General features: G+C 41.8%; 1 protein-coding gene across 14 annotated transcripts in view; it reads right to left on the bottom strand.

The window, feature by feature from the left end:
* Window positions 1–12198, bottom strand: part of DPF3 (double PHD fingers 3) — a 190781-nt gene that overhangs the window by 71094 nt on the left and 107489 nt on the right. For all 14 annotated transcript variants that reach the window (XR_012056332.1, XR_012056334.1, XR_012056333.1 and 11 more), the window contains one exon: window positions 326–453. Coding sequence is in view for 11 of the 14 variants with exons in the window: in XM_072930060.1 (XP_072786161.1) it covers window positions 326–453 (128 nt within the window). In the remaining 3 variants the exon portion in view is untranslated. The remainder of the gene's footprint in view (window positions 1–325; window positions 454–12198) is intronic.

Below are 12198 nucleotides of genomic sequence, written 5' to 3'. Positions count from 1 at the left end.
CCATTAAAAATCAGTTTATTGTTGGGATCCACCTCAGTTTCTCAGGTTTTTTATGTAATTATCTCATAGTACTGCAAAATAAATTTGAACACAGGACCTGTGCAGAACAGTCAAACAATAAAGTTTCTTGTGACAAGAGAAGCGTGTGAGATACTGATATCATTTTGAGCATCACAGTGTAGCACAAAGGTTTGATAACATTTTGGCAGTAGAATGACACAACTATCGGCAGATACACTGTTTTGCCACAGGACAAAAGACTGTTAGACTTAGAGACAAACTGTAAAATCCAGCCCTGATGTCACAGCATAGGGCTCTCCTTTACCTGGATTTCTTGTATAGTGTCTTCCTCTTTAGTGTCTGTTTTTTTCTCTATTGCCTCTCCACGCAGCAAAGCTTCCAGAGTTGTACTTTCTGAGGTGAACCCATCTTTTTTCAGAGGCAGATCAACTTCTGAAAAACAAAACACACTCACTGTGTGTCTCCCCCAAAGGGCTAACAAGAAGGACAGAGATTTCAAGCAGATGATGAACAGACTTTCAAACTTGTTTCTATCTGGAAGGGGAGCTCTTCAAGTTCATATAACCACTAAGAAACTCCATTTATCATTAATTTCTATCCTACTGAAAACCTGGTATCTTTTCATTTGCTGTGCTTGTTTACAGGAAAAAAAGGCTGGATATATTTTATCAGTAGGAAATAAATGGGGGGAAAATCTTCTTTGTCTAAATTCCCTATGCCTTAAATAAAGAACAAAATCAGGATGTTTTAAGATACTGAAATAACAAACAAGAAGAATCTGATCTCCTGAAGAAGAAAAGTAGTTTAATGCAATTTAGCATCTGGCACAGTTTATATAGCACAGCTTCAATTCTCATTCTCCTACACCAGGGCATGTTCCACATGTGGGAAAAAAGAAAGCTTGTGTGTGGGGCCAGTGCTGAGACCTTATATTGAAAAACAGAGACGTGTCTTGAGTTTTCCTGTGCTACTGACTAGATAAAATCTCTGGTTGGCTCTGGCTGGCAATACCAGCAAAGAAACACAGTTATGAGTGCAGAATCTTGCTCATAAAATGGGACAACACCCTGTCACTGCAGGAAGAGCCACAGGCTGGCTCGGAAACAGGCTGGGGACAGAGCTCCAAAGACACTGGATTGATCAGGAAGTTTGATGCAACTTGCTGGAAAAGTGAAGGAACAAAGCCTTATTCTCCTTTCAAATGCTGCCACTAGATTATGAGGCAGTGCAGCAGACAGGCAAATACAGCGTGTTAACTTTAGCAAGATGTTAAAATATACCTGGGAAATAATCGAGTTTTCCTTGTAGACCTAGCCTCTACCCCACTCATACAGGGGTTCATTTAGAGCAGTTCCCTGGCAGGGAAATATCCTGCACGTGTCTTTACCTGACACTGCCAGGTATGGATTTCTAAAGTAGTTCCTCCCTTCTAAAATGAATTCCTTTCTCTAGACTGGTATATTTACAAGTAATAATGTACAAGAATGATGCTTACAAATCAGCATCTGATGTCCTTAACTCACAGTTCTGTCTACTTATGCTTTAAGAACTGTGTTTTGTTCCCCAGTCTGCCTGAAGCTCCCTGCCTTTCTATCACAATGAACTGTAAATTCTGCAGGGGCAGAAATTCATGTGTTTTTAAAGTCCCAAATCACTCCTGCAAACAAAATAATGAATGAGTACTTCCACCTGGGACAGTAAAGTGTAATCTGATTCTTGGGGGCAGTTGCATCCCAGGAATATGTTTGTTCTAATATATGAAAAACTTTCAGTTACCAAATGATTCTGCATCCCTGATCTGTACTTCCACAATGTACTTGCTACAGTGTTCTGAAGTGGGAGAGCATTGCTCAGCCAACAACCACAGAAAATCCAGCAGAAATTCCAGAAAAAGCTATTCTATTCATGGAGGGAAAGGCTGAGTACAAACCATGCAGAAAAACCAAACCACTGGGATTTTAAAGGAAACTCCCAGGACATCCCACACAATGGGATGGAGTCAACTGTGAATTGATCCCCCTTCTCATCACAAGGAGCTCTATTCAATCAGGCCTCTGTTTTCAGCATTAAGCTCTGCATAGGCATCCCATTATGGCCCCTTCCCCAACTTCTCCCTTGCTTGAGCTGTAAAAAAGACAGAAAAGTCAAAAGAGAAGCATACAGATTGAATTTCCCTGTACGAACGCCTAGTGCCTCCCTCTGGATCCAGACATTTCAATAGAAAGAAGAGATTTTTGATGTGATTTATGTGCAAGTCCCAGTGCTTGAATGTGTAGTCACTGAGGAACCTCCATAATCATCTCTGGATGTAGGCTTGGCTTGGGTTCAAAGTCATGTGCTTGGGTGCAAAAAAGCATTTGCTCTGTACTTAGAACCGTGAGGGACTGCATACCCCAAGGGGTCATCATACATTCAGCAAGCAAAGAAGCTTCAAGCAAGCTCAAGGGCATTGGAAACAAACATGTCCTCGCTGTGACAAGCTACGCCTGTCTCTGGACACCAGCACATTCAGCAAATGCATGCATTAGAAAAGGAAATGAGCAAGGAAAGGCTGAGGGATAAGTAGAACATAGGAACTACTCTCCATTTGTTCCAGAGATATGAAAAACTAAGTTTGAAACGAGGAAAAGGTAGGTTTTAAGGTCAAAACAGGCAGCTGTCTTTTATAGGCATGGTTGTTCTGTGTGGCACTGCTACTTCCCAACAACAACACTCCAGGAGGACTTTTCATCCAAAACTTTCAGAGCATTTTCTAATTACTAAATTTAACATCCCACTGACAAGGCGTTGTAAAGTAATATTTTTATTCACAGTTGATGGGGAGACTGAATCACCAAGAAGTTAAGTTAGTGAGCTGGGCATCCAGTGCAAATAAACTCAGTGTCTGTCTCCCATTTTCCCACTAAGCTGACTGCCATTCAACTCCTTCATTTTCTTCTCCGCTGGTAGCTTCTATGAACGCACTTTAATTTCTAAATAGTTCTAAAAGGTGGGAAAAAGCAGGCACTATCTTATCTGGAATGTAAAGTCTACAGCATAAAAACCTTCAGAGGTCCAAAGATAACCCCTTGTAATTAATTCAGTCTTTGTAATAAATTCAAACCTTCCTGAAGATGGTTAGTCTGTAAAGGGTACAGACATGAAGATGGGAAATTATGTTTCCAAACTAGTTTTTGAATCCCCACAGATGAAAGTCTTCTAAAATCAAAATGATAGTTCAGTTAACTGACAGAAATAGTTAAGCACTACCAGGGATCATTAAATTAATTTCACTAGATCCCTTATGTTCTCTTTCCTATTAAACTATCCATGATTTTCCCACAAAATCAAGAGAAGTATCTTTTACTCTTATTCCAGTACCCTAAAGAAAACTGAGAAGTCAACTCAAAAAGCAAAATTTAGTTTTCATGTGAAAGATCAAGGCCTTTCCCATACTAAGGGAACTGCTGTTTGGATCTAAGGTGCGGTCTGTTCCACGCCCTGTTCTGCTTATGAAGGTACCAGCCAGTGCCTGAAGCTTCAAACAAGGCCAGAGAGAGACTCTTCTGGGCTTAAGAAATTAAGCTGTGACACCGTGCTTGCTTCTGCTTTGATATTGCTCATTCCACACTATGCAGTCACCGCTCATGCTACTGTAGAAGCTTTGAATGTCTGTCATGAGAGAAATGCAAAAGAACTTACCTACCATAATACTGTGTTTCATTCTGAGAGATAAATGCAGTATCCCTTCCAGTTATCCTAAGTCTGGCTCTTCCAAAAATACACAGAATAGCACAGCCATTTCTGAATTTTAATACACTTTTACCTCGATGTTTTCCCACCTGATGGAGTTCAACAGTTTAACTATGGTTTGAATGAAGGAGTGTTTCACTTTATCTATTGCCTGCACCCTTGTCCTTACTGGGGAAAATAGAAGGTCTTCACCAAAATTTTTATAATTTCTTTTCATTCCTCTCCTTTCAAGGATAAACAGTCACAATCTTTTCTATTACTCTGCTGTGGGAAGTTTTCCATATGGTCCTGACAAACCTCTCTGAGCTTTCTCTTATTATACAGCAGTCTTCCCAAGATACTGCATCTGGCATTTTCAGATGAAACCACATCCCCCATTTAAACAAATGAATTATGGTATTCTATCGATTACTCCTCAGGCTGTGTCTTTCAATGGCCAAGTTACTTATTAAGCAGAAGAATTAGGAATCTTGTAGTGGGGACAAGAACTTCCCATAAGGAATACATTCAAACACTCAGATACCATATTATTATGCCCATCCCTCTGCCCTCTCCCCAAGCACATTCACTTCTCCCCAGAGTGTTCTGCACAGACCTTCCCGGCCATGATTGCTCTCAGTAACTTCATAGTATGTGCAAATTTTTGTAGTTGACAAGGTATTCCCACTCTGCAGCTTGTTCATTAGTGTATTATACAACACAGGACCAAGAACTAAACCTTGATGCACCAGCTGTAAGCCTTTATCTACAATGAAAGTTCTTTCTTCCATTATCTTTTATTTCAAAAGTTTTGATCCAAGACAATTCTCAGTTTCTCTTTGGAGACATACCAAAGGTCTTCAGAAAGTTTAAGGAAATTGTCAACCCCCCTACCTATTAGTTTTGTACATATCATGTAAAAAATTTTAAGAAAGTAGTGAGGCTTGGTTTTCTTTGGTAGGAAAAATGTACTTGGTTAGAACCTCCTACATCATCATTTCCCAGGTGCTTTACTGCTTATATGTATTACTGTTTCAATCTATTTCTCAGATGTTCATGTAGAATTTATGTGTCTTTAAATCTCTGAATCACATCCAAATCCTTTTTAAATATAGGTAATAGCATTTGCTACCCACTAATTGTTCTACATTCATTGTAACTTCTAGTTTGTATCACAAGCTCCTCTTCAAACATTAGAATTCCAGAGAACATAATCTTTATTACAAGTAATAACTACCAGTAAAGTCACTATAATTAAAAGCTTACTCTTTAATATGAGAATTTTAAGAAGGTTTGTAGATAAATTTCCTTTTGATTAGTACCACAAGTACAACAGCACATGGTTAATGTAGCAGATACAAGAACTAGTTAGAACTACACAAAATGGAAATGTCAAATCAACAAAAATCATCAATGAAAAAAAATGTTATTTAAGAATTCTTCCTGTTTTAGTAAACCATCGTATTCTTGGTGTCACAGCTAAATACTGTGCATATATTATAATTCAAATGTGTGTGTGTGTGTGTGCATATAATTATAATTTATGTTTCTTAACTTGGCAGAGTCCCCTTCATAGTGATTAAATTAACATGTTTTTTTCTGCTTACCAGCTCAGTGCAGCAACCTCTCTATTTATTAAGGTCCTGAGATTGCAGTGGTAGAATCTGAACAAGCACCCATGCCAATATCATTCCCGTATCTGTTTTCTATTGAACTGCTGCCTCCAAAAGTAGCACATTCTCACAAATCCCACAAAATGGTGGGCTTTTTCAAGTTTTGATTTGCCAAAATAGCTGCAAATTCCTGCCCTTAAATAAGCTACATTTCGTTTACAACGCATTGAGAGCTAAGCAACTTTTCAGTGTCTCTTTGAAACATAAATTAAAAACAATCATCCCTTTTTCTATACAGTGCAATGTATTTGTTTTACAATGGATCATTTCCATCTCCACAGTAGCAGCTGCCACCCAAACCATCATCTCTGTGCACTCGTAAGCAGCTCCATTTCCAGTTCTAATTGGGAACAGAGATACTTATTGGGTGAGTTCCAGCATGATCTATCACGCCAGAGACAGCTACTATGCAAACCAAAGCAATCCGGCTTCCAAAAACCCTCTTAGACAAACACTGACTTTGCACATAGATTCTTGCGTTTTTGTTTCTTGGTGCCATTTTTTTGGAACATAAAAAAGTGTCAGAGGAAACTATATGTTACAAGTCCACGAAGTGTTGTTTAGGATGGATAAATCCAAGGATATTACCTTAATAACCACTACCTCTTTAAAATCATATAGGTGGTCTAAAAAAGCCACCTAATTCACAGTAAACAGAACTACTGCTGAGTGAATGCAGCCACTAAGCTCATTAAGAGGATGTGGCAGGATATGTCTGAAAGTGCAGTGCAGTGGCTCAGCAAGCAATTAAATCCCATGACAGTTTAAAATGAGAATCCATCAGTGTCACAAGAGTGTGAAGCCTCAGCATCTCTGCTGTTCCCACCCCCAGCGTTTTATTTATTACGGCGTATTGGGAACATGGGAAGTCAAAAAGATTATAATGAAATATGCCATATAAAAACCAGATTAAGCCTGCTCTTCTTTGGGGAAATATGCAGAGAGAGAAGCTGTCTGTTAGCTGTCGAGTTTGCAAAAGATACCATCTTTTGGGATGGTGCTCTCTGCCAGCAGACAGAGTGCCCCAGGGGAAATGGTGGTGAAAAACCCAGACAAGCAGCATCCATCCATCCATCATACGCTCATCTCCACATCTCCAAGGCACAAATATAGTGTTAGAGTGCAAAGGGTGGGGGCAGGGGGATGGAATCCCTTAAGAAAGAATGGGGAGACAATGTCTTATGTGAATAGCTGCATTTTGTAGCTTTTCTGTGTGTGCACAGCCAGACTCTCCTTACCTTGTTTGCTTGCTTGTTGTGTTCGTGGCCAGTACAATGACTTGTTAGCATCCTTGGAACTGATCTATTTACAGCAGCAACCAGAACCAGGCGTACCAAAGGCAGGGCTCTGCCCCTGCTAGCACAGCACAGCATGGAACTTTACTCCTTCTGCAGATCCAGATCTCCAAAACCCTTCTTTCACTACACCACATCCTGCTATCCAAGGGGCAGATGCTCACGTTATCGCTATTATGATTTAATGCTGATCTTCCATGGCCCCTGATATCCCAACCTTTTTTCCCAACACTCCTGAAATTTAGCACCCATCTGCAGCAAACTTGTCTCTGCCAGTTCTACACATACATGGTCCACAGAGCCTCCTGTCAGCCCAGCCCCGGGCCTCCCCCGGGGCAGATTACTGATAACACACTCTCACAATGAGTCCATAAAGCCAAACAAACATCCCTAGAGAGTAGTAAACATCAAATTCATTTTATTTTTAATCCAAGCTGCAAAACAGCCATGCTGTACTAGAGATTGTAAGGCTACTCCAGTAATTATTTGTCTCTCCCACCAATCCCACTCTAAACCTCATGTATATTATTGCATTCTCAGGGTTAACTGGGCTGTGGTGAGAACAAGAATCCAACCACAAACAATGATAAACCACTTCTAGACCATTTGAAAATATTAGAGTATTTATTTCCACAGAAACAAATTATTTTGAATGGAAAAAAAATACTTTAGAGGACTCTACCCTGTAAAGCTCTGAAATTATTCTTAGCAAATGTTTGAAATTTTAGGCACTACTGAGGTTTGCTCTAGGGAGCACAGGCTGACTGGGAAATCCCAATGTCTCCCTAGCACCTCCTCAGAGAAAGCTACTAGTGTCATGATGAAGTTGATGGGGGCACAGGACGGGGAGAAAGAGAAGACAGAGGAAGATCTTGTGTGGGTGGGACTGTGCACTTTCAGTCTTTAGCCTGGGCATAACTGCAGAAATATCAGAGGACAACTTTGAGTTTTAAGACTGGGATTCAGTGGAAAGCTTCTATCAGCCCTTAGTTAAAATATGTTCCAGGAGGCTACCAAGACAACAGGAGGGAGGAAAAGGGCTGCAGAAAATTGCAGAGGCCCTTAAACATAAGGTTAAGCATTGTTTAGTTTAACCCACTATCAAAATGTGGTCTTTACAAGCAGCTGTATTTCTCTGGCAGACTAGAATGCCTCTATAAAATCTGTCTTAAAAAAAAAAAAACCCAAAAAACAAAACAAACAAAAAAAAAGAAAACAAAAAAAAAAGCAAACAAAAAAAACCAAAACAAAACAGCTCTCTTGTCAGTTGTCTCTTGGAAGTTTTCTACAGATTTATTTCTCAGCACAGATATAAATCATTGTCACATATAATAAGCTGTACCTGCTTCTCAAAGACTGCCAAATTACAGTATCAGACTAAATGCTGGATCAAGTAACTACCCTCAGGGCTCAAATCGTCTCCATTCAGAAATATCTCTATTCAATAGCATTTTTCTAGCACTCATTTGTGTTCTCTTGCATTTGTGTTCTAGACAGGCTTACATTGCACCACAACTTCTGCAGCAACACTGTAGGCACTATCAAGGGATAGAGGCAGGATAAGTGCTATAATTTAGAGAAAAATGTTAAGTAAAAAGGTCTATTCCTTCAGGCTTTGTGTCCCACCCTAACCGGGTTTCTGCTCTGTTGGGAGTAAAAGAATAACTTGGGCTATCTATCTGTAAATGGTCATATAGAATCACTAACACAGACAGATGATAGGCATTTTGGCCCCTCCAAAGCACCAGAATTAAATAATTAACCAGATAGTTAACACCAGGCCCCCCTCCCGACGGGTGGGATAGTCCTGCCCACATTGCAAACTCTGCAAAGGGTAACAGGGAGTGGACCTCCACTGCAAGCAACTGCACTGGATGCGACAGAACTGAATAAAAACACTTGTACTGCACACAAACTCATACATAAACCATGTGTAGAGCCAGCCATGCCAACCTTCCTGCAAATTCTGTGAGATTCTGCATAGCTTCTCGTCCTTATCGAGGACAGTGGAGGGGATACCTTTAGTAACAGATAAATCTCTGTAATGCAGTTATCTCTCAGCTGCAGTGCACAAGCATCCCAATTAATTCAGTCCAGGCCTAGCAGAGCCGGCACTAAGCCAGAGCTGATAAACCTGCCAAAGCCAATCTGAGTCCTGCAGAGATTCTTGGGAACCTGCTCTGTGCGTTCTGGTGCTCTGTGCTGAAGGGGTTTTGTGCTCAGCTCTGCCTGGCTCCACATGGAGGGGCAGCTCCACTAGCGAGGCCTTCCAAACCCCCAGAGCTCCGGGGAGCTGGCAGAGACACCCGCTCACCCCGAAGGCATCAGCAGGGCTGTGCCAGGGCCTATGAGAGCACCCAGCCTGATGCCAGATGTCCCAGCCCCGGTCCCACGTGGCCGCCAGCAGAGCTGCCGCGTGCGGGAAGGCAGCGCTGGCACGTCGGGAGTGGCACAGCCCTGCCTGAGGCTCAGCCACGCCAGGCACCCCTGAATGAGTACTGAACCGCATACACCAGTGGAGAAGAGCAAGGCCACAGCAAAGTGCGGGGATTTTAGGATGGGATATGGAGCAACCACCCCAGATGCTGCCTTTGGCATCTCTGCTGTCCCACCAAGTGATGCTGAGCCAAATTCTAACAGAGGCACTCTCTGCTTTTCCATCATCTGTCAAATGGAGATAGTCTTCACCTATCCTCTGGGGTTTGGTAAGGCTTGTTTAATATTCATAGGCATTTAGGCATTCAAATAAAATGCACCAAAAATGCAAGGTGGTCCTACAGGCTCTCACAAAGACAGATATGAGCACATTTTCTTTCCAGCCAAGAAAAACACTGAAAAAGTAGGACTACTTCCACAGATACCAGATTTCAGTGGCCAATTCACAAATTCCAAAGGACAAAGATAATAGTTACTCCTATGTAAAGATACATCTGACAGATGAAGCTATATAAGTGAAAAATGTTATTATAAGAAGGAAGACTTGTAATAGAAAAATGGCATGAGATGCTAGTAGGTAGCCTTTCAGAAATGGGAAAGAACAAAGCAAATTATCTCTTGAGACGCTCAGATCTCTTGCCACAAAAAGGCAAGCAATTTCAAGAGGCCTATAAAGGGTTTAGACAAAAAGGTGAACTCTAGAATTAATAACAGAATGGTAAACAGGAAGATTAATGGCACCAGAGAAAATGCAGATGGTGAAGCCCAGCCTGCAGGCTCAGCAAGCCTCTGAATAGGGAGGGGGAAAAGGCAAGGTGTAAACAAGGTGACCTTCAAAGCCACGGGAACGCCTGCCAACAGGCCAGCTAGAGGGCATCCCGAGACACAGATGTGCCATCTGGGGTAGGCTGTCTCATGACAACGGGAACAATATTTGTCTTTTTCAGAATTCGCAGGGAGGCAATATGGGTATCGGAAGAAAATATGACCATTTATTCAAAAGTGGCACAATTAAATGCACAGGTAGGAAAAGGACGCCATCCATTTTGTAAAGAAAATACAAAAGAATTCCCTGAATATCCCCACTCAAAAAGGTCTTGTGCCCACTTGTAAAGCCTGCTCATGCAAGGTGTGGGAGAGGAGAAACTGGTTTTCACCAAACAAATGTTTTCCTTGAGGGTTTATGCTTTAAGTTTATGGTAAGAAGGAAGGGAAAAAAAAAAAAAAAAGCAAAACAACTCAGCAGATACTGCAAAGCAGCTCTTAAGCCCATGATGGTATAAATTTTCCCCATCTTGGCATAAGTCTGTTCACTCCAGATGGCACATTTGGGTTGAAAGCAGGTAAAGATTTCTCAGAGATCTCTATGTCCAGTATTTACAGAATTCCCTTGCTCTGCCTCAGTGCTTAGTTGGTCTTTCTGTATGCCTGGGAGAGCTCAGCTCTTTGCCTACAGTAAAAACTGGGAGAGAGAAATCTCCTACCACAGTTCTGCAGGGAAGCCTGGCTCTGTCAGGCCTGATACTTAGATCATTGTGATCAACCAGGAAAATTAAAAGGTAAATGCAATCACACATTTTTTTAAATCCATCAATCAAACACCACATGGGGCAGTGCTAAGGGGAACAATGCTATCTCTACATAAGCCTTCTACAGAATAAACCAAACGTGAACTGTTGTGATATACAGAGGCAAGGATATTAGGGGAAAACAGTGTAAGAAACATTACAGCTCACTGTGGGGAAAAAAGCAGACCCTAGCTATGGGAGTCCAGGCAGTGTATTCACACACCTTTTTTTCCTTTCAACCTGGCTCAAAGTACATCAAATCTGAGTATTTCAGGCAAAAAGTGGCCCATCTGAGTTCAGTGCTGAAATCAGTTAATTCAGTGCTAGGTGTGCAAACAGACATGTCTGAATGTGTTTTCTTCTGATGGGCTGCATACCAATGAAGATATTGCCAAGATCTCTGGTTTCACAGTAGGAGCCACGGGTGCTGGATGAGGGCAGGCAGCTCATGCAAAGCCTGCACAGCCCAGTGCTGTTATGAAGAAGGCTTGACCCAAGCGAGCTTGGCAGCAGGAGCTGCCATCATGGCACTGGGCATCAGTACACACCTGTATCCAGAAAGTCCCATCATGTGGCTCTGTTGATGACTTTTTGACTAGAGCAGGAATCTAGAGATGAACTACATGCCTGAAAACATTAATGTGGCAGTGACAAAGGAATTGGGGAAAAAAAGGAAGAAAAACAGCAAGATGGAGGGAAGGTACTATATTCCTTCTCCCTGTCTGCTGCAGCTAACTAGGGCATGCTTGTTCTGAAACTACCACAGAAAAGTCGGAAAAATGGAATCTCTGGGCCTTGAATTATGTCTTTTCAATATCCCTCTCCTTTCTTCTCTCTGCTAACAGAGAAACACTGTAAACTCCCAAACCCTGAAAATATACATTTCCACACCTTACAAAATACAGTGAAAATAGATGATAATGGAGAAGAGAGGGAGAGAGCTATGCAAGGGGAAAACAAAGTGAAATAGAGAATAGCTGCTCTTCTCTCCTTTCCTTCTGCTCAGCTTTCATTTCCCTTTGTTCATCTAACATTGAGCCAAACTAAGCCAAAAGGAGCTGCCATGCTGGGCTTCAAGATTGATGGCTGCAGGCAGACTCCAGAGTGAAGAGATGGATGACTGGTCATTTCCCGCGATGCACTGAAAAACATCCATCCTTGCAGCCATGCTGAGTCCATTTGTGCTCCTTTTGAAATGAGAGATAAACACAGGCAGCCAGAGGCACCTGACTGTCCTTCTCCCTCAGAAGGACACAGCTATACTCCTCTGGGTTCCTTGAGAAGGTCGCTCTGTCCATCCCTGAACATCTGGCTGTGGGATTTGCTAAGTCTCTCTCTCCCCCGGCAATCATCCATCTATTAGAGCACAGTGCAGGTTGGAAGAAAACGGTGAAGAGAATGGTGTGACAACCTCATCAATCTACAGCTACACGCTTGGCTATTTAGTTTTCTTTACACTATTCCTAAATGGGGGGGGGGGGGGGGGGGCAGGAT

This window comes from Taeniopygia guttata, chromosome 5 (assembly GCF_048771995.1).
Source record: "Taeniopygia guttata chromosome 5, bTaeGut7.mat, whole genome shotgun sequence".
NCBI lineage: Eukaryota > Metazoa > Chordata > Aves > Passeriformes > Estrildidae > Taeniopygia > Taeniopygia guttata.
Note: the sequence above shows the minus strand (reverse complement) of the source record. Positions and strands in the feature narration are given on the sequence as shown.